Raw genomic sequence first — 9,307 nt, 5'->3', positions numbered from 1 at the left:
ATTTAACTCACCCCAAAAAACAAGGTCGGAATTTATCCGGATTCTAGGCAGAGAGTCTCGCCCTATCTCTAAGTGGGTCAGTACGACCTACCGTCGATTTTACCAAACTCTTCCTAATTTAGGATCAATCTCAGGACTTAGGACGAGTTAAGCTCCGTAACGATAGACGTTTAGCATGCATTGAACCCGTCCTAACTTAGGACGACTAAGGATGACTTACACGGAATCCGATGGAGATCCTCTTATTTAAAACCAGTTTCCGGGTCGGCATGATCCATGGCCCAACTTCAAAGAGCTGCTTAAGCAGAAAATAAGCAGGATACCAGTGACAATAATTACATGTGACTTTGTAGTTTGGCTGGTAACCCTATTCTGGTAGGCATAACTTGTGTGTGCTTAACCAGCTCTTTGAAATAAGCCGGGCCCCATGAGACCCGGAATCCATGTCAATAATTGTGACCCGGGATTTTGAAGAGTGTGTTAGACCTTTAAGGACGCAGCATGTTGCAGTAAAACAACGCAAAGTGTGCCCGTTTAACTCCCATGTCAATAGGGAAAAAAGTTAATGTCTCACGCTCCAATAATCAAATGGGTAATCTCGTCGATCATCGGCAAATCTCTCGGGAATCAATCTACAGTATTGGAACACACGGTAAACCAATTGGGGGCTATTATGCACAATTTAGATATCGTTCGCTCATATAACTGTAAGACCCTACATATTGCAATTGGTTAGGGTTTAACAAAAATGCTTTTGCATACTTATTTTTGGAGCTCCTACTAAATGGGGTATACTGATCACGAGTGGTCTGCTAAAATATGTTTTGTTATTTTGTAACCATTAAGGAAGGTCAGAGCCGGTTTGGTCTCGACGTTTCGTTTCAGCTGCAATTTTTGTAAATCTTAAAAAGAAAAAGATAAAAGGAGATTGTCATCTACCTTAAAACCACATCATGCGCTGCTGTACTCGTCCGCACTTATAGGTGACCAAGACAAAAGGGGACCGACCATCCCATGATAATTGAACGCCCGATTGTAAACGATGTCCAAACAGATGTACCAAAAATCAAAGGACACACAAAAGGATAAACTTAAAGGCAGTGGACACTATTGGTAATAACTCAAAACAATTATTGACATAAAACCTTTCTTGGTGACGAGTAATGGGGAGAGGTTGATGGTATAAAACATTGTGAGAAACGGCTCCCTCCGAAGTGCCATAGTTTTCGAGAAAGAAGTAATTTTCCACGAATTTGATTTCGAGACCTCAGATTTAGAACTTGAGGTCTCGAAATCAACCATCTAAACATTATCTCGCAACTTCGATGACCGATTGAGCTCAAATTTTCACAGGTTAGTTATTTTATGCATATGTTGAGATACACCAACTGTGAAGGCTAGTCTTTGACAATTACCAATAGTGTCCACTGCCTTTAAAGACACTTGGTCCTCTACCGTTAAAGAAACAAATATTTGAACAAGATAACCAAGGGGGATTATTTTGATGTTCACCAATATTGTAACTTGAATAATACAGAGCATAACTGGTACTTAAATGGTACTGTGGGACGTGATACATATTTTATGAGACATAAATACTTTAAGTTAATATCTAAGTCTACACTCCGAAATTAAAATCTGAATATTAAAAAATAATGGAACATATTTTTATCTCCGTTGTCAAGAACGAATATGGTTTGAAAATAAGTTTTTGTGTGCTACAAAGGTACCATAATACAGACTCGTCCTTAAAAATTTATTTTAACTTTACTTTTCATACCATCGGGAAATCTCAGTCCAATATCTGTGATAAAAATAAGGGTGCATGGGCTGGTTAAATACAGTTATATAGAACCACTATATAATAATTTGTCGATTTAAAGAGCTTTAAGGCCCGGTTACAAAGGCCTCGAAAACGAGAACGAAAACGAGAACGAAACGAGAACGAAAACGAGAACGAAAACGAGAACGTTTGCAATGCACGCTCTCGATTGGTTGAATAAAAAGCGTGCGCAATTGAGCACTGAGCAATTCAACCAATAGAATGCGTTCTTTTCACAATGCTAACTCAAAACGAGGCGATAGGCGCAGCCACTGCAAGTGATGGGGGACGCTCGCCCTTAGCCTCATTTTGAGTACGAATTATGACGTCATGCATAAACATTAAGAGAGGCGTCACCGGGCCTTCATTACTGTTCTGTCATCTCGTTAGTGTTGTCTGATAGTCCGTTTTATATAAAATCCCAGCGGATCCTTGCCGTGATTGGAGGATTGCCCGTCACGTAATAACAAGTAAACGTACTATTGCACGGTACGTTATTCACCGTGCATTTTTCGCTTCATTCGTCGTGCACTTGTTTTGTTCCATTCGATTTTTGTCTAATGCACGGTACGTAACACACGGTGGGTAACACATCAAAAGAAATGGGTGTAATGTCACACTTTTTATTGATACGCGTTGTTATGAGAGTTTTGTCCACCACTCAAAATGACAAATATCTACTTGGATGTTATCCAAAACGAACATTGAATTTCCTGCAATAGTGCGAATATTTTGATTTGTGACAGATTGTTCCATTCAACTCGGCTCCTCCTTTGAATAGAACCATTCCACCTTTCATCTGAATAATATTCTCACCATTGCAATCATAAAGATTCATCAGTTGTTAACAAAATTTGCACACCCAATCTGAATCTGAAAGGTGTATAGCTTGATACCGTATCATTAATATGTACTAAAATTTGGTCATGGAACCAGAAAAAGGTGGTTATACGGCGTACTAAAGCTCTTGTAAAGTGACACAAATAAAGAGCTGTGTCGGCTGGTGCGTACGTGTGTCAAAATCACGCGACGCGCGTGAATAGATTGTGTTTTGGCGACCCCAACCAAAGCCTAACCGACTAAACAAGTCGGTTACCGGTGACTCGTTACCGCGCTCAACCGAACACGCGAAAATACAACCGATGACCAATGTTTCAGTGTTAGCACTACCAACTTGCGCATACCGCGTATTTGCGATAAAGTCTATGATAATGGCATCTCCCGATCAACAAGTTAGTGGGGGAAAGTGTATTTTGCTTTGACGCGTGTCCACAAGACAGGCTACATGGGTCGGATTCCGGAAAATGCTGTTTTGACGGTAAGCATTTTGTGTGTTTACTCCAATAACAAAACACGCGTAAATAAGTGTATTGTCATAACCTACAGACATCGAGGAGATTTTACAATTGACTTACAACAACCATGTGCGCATTATGTCTTTGCAAATAAAAGAGGTAAAGCAAGGCTACGGATACAGAATATGAAAAGGGTACGTCAACTCTGTGTGTGTTCACAATAAACGCGTAACCGGTTCTTCCGTATATTGTAAGTACGTCAAGAACAGACAGACACGGTTTTGCTGAATTTAGTTGCATTTTTGGTCTAGATTAGAAACATGTTTCCTGGGTCATGCATGACAAAGAAAAAAATGTGTTCATCATCTGTGGGCAACATACCGGAACAAATACAGTATAAACAGCGCCGTCTCTATTTTGCCGTGTTCGCTGGCAACTTTCTTCAAGACATGGTATTAACGTGGGGGTCCAAAAACGAACAGTTAAACCAAAACGCTATTCAGTCAAATCATCCAAAGGATACACACAAAACGAGTTTGGATTTGTTTTGCTCACGAAACATCGTGCGTGTATACCTTGGTCTATCTGACACATGACTATATGATTGCGAAACAACATCTGACAGATCTGCATCCAACGTGAAACGGATGCGGTAATCGAATCTGTATTTGTATCCTTATCAGTACGTTTGCGAACCTCTCTATAGCCTTGTTGAGGTATGGCGGACACAATGGGTGAGAGAGCACGGTTTGATTTGGGTGTAATACAGAACAAATTAACCCAGACCTAATAGTGTCATAGCATTCTGTCCCCAATATCTCAAAACATTATTACTGGCATGTAGCAGCGGTTTTGAAACAATGTTATGCTGATGAAATCTACACCCAGTCAGCAAATAAACTTATGCTTATGTACACGAAATCAAACCAGGGTCTGAAAAACACAGTCCAACTGATAAAAAGACGCACTCAGAGTTTGCGTGGAACAAATCTTACGCACGAGGTGCAATATAATCTCATATTTTTATACATAATATTCAAAGTTTAAATCGGTTTACATTACTCATTCAGTATAAGGTTTGCATTTTGCTCGTAATATATACAGTTAATACAATATGCATGTCATTACGCCGACGTAACGACACTGGACACGTTTGGTAATTACTCAAAATGTGCATTAGCATAAAAACTATTAACTTGGTAACGAGCAAGGGAGAGCTGTTGATTGTTAAATGACTATTCTGAAGTAACGTAGTTTTTGAGAAAGAGATGGTTTCTAGTTATAATATATAAGAAAGACTTCAGGCCCGGGGCCTTTCTCAGCCATCTGAAAGCAGACAAATTTGTGCGACAAGGGTGTTTTGTCTCTGACAATTTGGCCAAAAGAGCAATACAAATTACAGATTTCTTATGATATGCACATTTTGGGATACACAGAGGGAGAATATTCGTCTTCGATAGTTACCAAAAGTGCCCAGTGACTTTATAAAAGATTTAGAACATTATGTCTAAAACAAACTGTCCGGAAAAGGGGCTGAGGTTTAAAAATCGTAAAAAAAAACACTCATCTTTGAAAGATGGTAAAATAATTGATACTGTAAACGGACCGTCCTTGTATCCAACAAAAGGTTCAAACTATATGTATGTTTTGCGTAATAGTTTTTCGTCCGGGTCTAACTCGATTCACGAGCATTTAACAAAAGTCAGGACAGTTATTTCGTTGTGTTATAACCAAAACATGTTTTTTTATGTAACGTTGCAATAGGTTGAGTTCAGTTATAGTCCATAGTTGTGTATTTCAGAAAGATTTTCATTAATTAGCAAACCACCTGTTCTTTCATCCGGAACTAATTGTAAACAAATGTACCCTGAGTTTATCCAAAGGGATGATTAATAAATAATTACATTTTAACGAGGGAAAAACATTAGGTACATGATAGGTACATACTGTATGGCATTTACCAAAGAGAATATTTAACAATAACATGGAAGCGACTGCATCCAGTTATATTCAAATGAAGATTACGTGGCTAATTAATTAAGATTTTTAATTTTGTTTACATTTAGAGTAAAGCTTATGTTCGAAGCTTCAATTTGGTATTTGATTTCACTCTTTTGAAGTTATGGTCTAGGAGATTAGGCTTAAACAAAAAAAGTGAGCAATTGCTGTGGGTTTTAGGCGGAAACAGAGAATAAGAAAAAAAAATTAAAATCTCGACAGAAACAATACCTGTTCCGACGGTAGGTCGGAACAGCTAATTAATTGATTTTTGCTGTGATATTAAAAAAAAAAAAAATTCTGAAAAAACTCTGTCGGAATACTATAAGGTTTTTGGGTTTGTTTTTTTTGAAAATCTGCATTCTTTAAAGGCACTGTACACGTTTGGTAATTGTCAAAGACCAGTGTTCTCACTTGGTGTATCCCATCATATGCTTAAAATAACAAACCTGTGAAATTTGGGGCTCAATTGGTCGTCGAAGTTGCGAGAAAATGATGAAAGAAAAAAACACCCTTGTTGGACGTATTTGTGTGCTTTCAGATAAAAATAAAAGACTTCTAGCTAGAACTTAAGTCTTTTATTATTTTATTGAGAAATCACCTCTTTTATCAAAAAACTACGTTACTTCAGAGGGAGTCGTTTCCCACAAATGTTTTATACTATCGACAGCTTTCCAACGCTCGTTACCAAGTCATTTTTGAAGTTAATATTTGTTTTGAGTAATTATCAAACGTCTACATTCCCTTTAAGATAATCTTCATGTCACATGTTTCACAAAAGAGTTAAATAGTTTGATTAAATAATTTGATGAGCAGAAAACAACCTCCACTTGTTACTCACACTTATAATCCATATTGCGATTACGGAGGTCAGGCATAATTATACAGGCTCCCACTCTCCTCGTAAAAGTATCGCACCTATATAATTTCAGCTCGATGACGTGATCGCGATCATAATACAGTCGAGCAAGCGTCCTTGCAACGTTTTCCCCACGGGGGAAAATCACCATTCACTTCACAGGTCAACAGTGTCCGTAAAGGTAATTATATACTTCTTCTTTTTTTATTTATTTTTTGAATTCGGTCCGAGTTGTTTGTCGAGTGTTTCGTAACTAGGGTTTCGTAACTAAACGGATTAGGGTTAGGGTTAAGGTCAGGGTTTAGGGTTAGGGTTAAGTTTAGGGTTAGGGTTAAGGGTAGGTGTAGGGTTATTGGTTTTCGTAATTAAACGTCACTGCGCGTAAAAACAGATTCCCGTAAAACATTCCACTAATTGGTCAATAATGTAACGGTCCTGCATAAGTAACGCATTCTTTCAAACGAGTTTGGGTACATTTTGCAGGACACGAAACAATAATGTCTACAGATTTACAATAAACGTTACACACGGTTTTATGATAGAACGCTTCCCTTAAAAATTATTACTTGCTGAGGTGATGGGGTTTTTGAGAAATGATTAAAACAATGTCACGAAAATAATATTTTTACGTCTCAGTGAGACAACGTTTTTACCAGTGTTTGTGTTTAAATATTGGAACTGAATAATACGTTTATTCTAAAATAATGTCGTTCGTCTCCTGATACGAAAATTATTTCCCTGACATTGTTTTACTCGTTTCTCAAAACTTACAGCACCTCAGCAAGTAATATTTTACGGAAAGCTTTCTGCCACCATTATCTTCAAACTGTGTAAGTTTAATGTAAATCTATGTACACTGTGTTTTGTGTTACAAAAAGTACCCACACCCTTTAAACAACAATTTCGTTTGGGTATAAAGGAATACCATTGTCTCGTCCGTCATCACGTTGTTCGCTTAAGTCAAAATGCTCTTGCAAGTTGCAAAACCTGTAGTTTGTGTTTACCCTTCAACGAAACCGCGACACGAAGAGTGATTTCCGGGGAACCAAACTTTGTTTCCAAGTAATCAAATACCACATTGCACAGCTAAGCCCTTTTAAACAATGCTTAAAATAATGTCTCAACGACACTTTGATTGCATGAATAATGTGTCCGTCTCTTCAAAAGAAAACTGGAGTATTTATATCCGCTAAAGAATAGTTCAGCCACGGGCGATGCAGCTGAAAAGATTAGTGGTCCAATAGTATAAATAGTGACTTTAAGATTTTCAAAGAAGATTTCTTGTGTCCCTCATCAAAATATAAATCCTTTTCCGCAATGTACACTGTCTCGCTAAACTGCAATCCCAAAATAGACATCGATCTTCTGAATTATGTATTATACAAAATACTTTAGCTGTATAGTGACTTGTTCCAACATCCACGTGGTCCATTTTGACGGTTCAAAAACTACTGACCGTTGGTTTTGCCCCCACCTGTTGCGTTGACGAGTTGAGTGCGTTGGAGTTACACGTAGCCCGTGTGTTGTTGGTGTTGCCACGAACGTTCATTTCCATACTGGAGGCCCTATTGGTGAGGTAGTTCTTGAGGTGGTTATGTCCTCGGCCGGCACACTTGATGCTGAAGGCCTGTCCGAAAGCCTTACGATAGCGTGGATTGGTGACGTTGTAGACAATAGGGTTAACAGCCGAGTTGATGAACACGAGCACCCGGGTGACTTGCGTCCAGACGAAGTCCCCATGTTTTGCTTCGGGGGTGAATATATAGGACAGCGTGGTGATTTGGAAAGGTGCGAGGCAAAGGAAAAATATAACCCCGTTGATGACGAGCATCCGACTTACCCGATCCCGGATGTGTTGACTGCGGTCACTAAATCCGGAGCGTTGTGCTCTGGCAACCATACTGTTCAGGGCGGCGATGATCCTACTAAAAAACACAATATTGACAAGCATCGCTATCGCGAAAGGCACAGAATGAACGGCATCGGCAAAGTCGCCGACCCAGTCAGCCGCCCCAAAACACAAGCCCATGATCTCCGGATAGTTTGCGTATTTCTCCACATGTTCCGGCCACGTAAGGCAGACTGTGAAGAAGGTGGTACTACCCGGGATGAGCGTGCAGGCGAGAACGAACGAGCACAGCCATACTATCGCCACGAAGCGAATCGCCCGGGGTCGTGTGCTGTGCTCCCGGTGGAGGTGCGGTTGACATGTGGCATAGTATCTCTCCAAAGTCACCAGAGTGATCAAGATCACAGACGCAAAATAGGAGATATCAAGGAGTAGATGGACGGTAATGCAGCCGGTAACACCCATGAAGTACTTATCTAAAGCAAGAGGTGAGACACAGTACCCGATGACTTTGGACATAACTGAGATAGAGAGAAAAAGGATGTCCGCAATGGCAAGATGTGTGAGATAGAAGTTCAGCGTGGTTCGCATCCACGTTACACGCCACAAGACGAAGAGGAACCCCACGTTTCCGGCCAGGCCAAACGTTAGAATACACGGCATGACTATGGTGACGAGTATCCGCTCCGTGGAGCCGTACTCGTGGTGCACGGCATCCGACTCACTCACGTTGAGACTAATATTACAGCTCGGAGAACCTTCCGATATGGTATCCATGGCGCTACTGACGAACGAACGAGAGTAGTGAACTGGCGATTCGTGTGTGGATAGTTTTTATAGTGCAGCGCAAACCTGTTCGAGTGGCTCGCACACCGGTTGCCAGTTTTTTATTTTTTCGAAGGGTTGTCGCGAACGCCGCGGTCTTTTATTGGCGGACAATATCACTGCGTGCGTGACGTCTGTACACCTGTGTCGTAAATATCACAGACGACGACCGTTGCATGACTGGAAATAAAACAGTGGTTGGTGGTCTTCGTAATTGCATGTACACCAGGGAGAATATAATCTTTTTAAAACACTCGTTTGACAAAAAAAAAGTTCTTAAAATGTGAGTGGGCGATTAGGCATTAAGTCCAGTCCCTGGGACACGGGAGGGGACACAAATGATATGCCCCTAATCTCTTCTTCTTTTTTTTCTATTTCAGTCATGATTGTAATGCATAATTCACAATATTACTTTAACAAATCCGAGGCAGTGGATTTGCAGAATAGAGCTTTATATAAATACAAATTACCTTGGAGCCTTGGGTTCTGAGCTTTGCAAAAATATGAAAGGAATTCTGATTCTGATTTTATTTGCTTGTGTGCTGTTTACCTAAAGCTTTACATAATTGTAAAGAGTCTGATGTTTTCCAATATTTTGTACTCGCCAGGGGAATATCAAAGTGAGGAATATTTTTAAAAGCGGCTGTTTGACAAAATCT

General features: G+C 39.8%; 1 protein-coding gene across 1 annotated transcript; it reads right to left on the bottom strand.

Moving 5' to 3' along the window:
* Window positions 1-6,784: 6,784 nt before the first annotated feature.
* LOC117293222 (pyrokinin-1 receptor-like) lies at window positions 6,785-8,665 on the bottom strand. Its single transcript, XM_033775444.1, has one exon. It carries the CDS (start codon window positions 8,598-8,600, stop codon window positions 7,416-7,418), a length of 1,185 nt encoding a protein of 394 aa, XP_033631335.1. The 5' UTR covers window positions 8,601-8,665; the 3' UTR covers window positions 6,785-7,415.
* Window positions 8,666-9,307: the final 642 nt, after the last annotated feature.

This window comes from Asterias rubens, chromosome 8, assembly GCF_902459465.1.
Source record: "Asterias rubens chromosome 8, eAstRub1.3, whole genome shotgun sequence".
Classification (NCBI taxonomy): Eukaryota; Metazoa; Echinodermata; class Asteroidea; order Forcipulatida; family Asteriidae; genus Asterias; species Asterias rubens.
The sequence above is the reverse complement of the archived record's forward strand: the minus strand, read 5'-3'. Positions and strand labels throughout refer to the sequence as shown.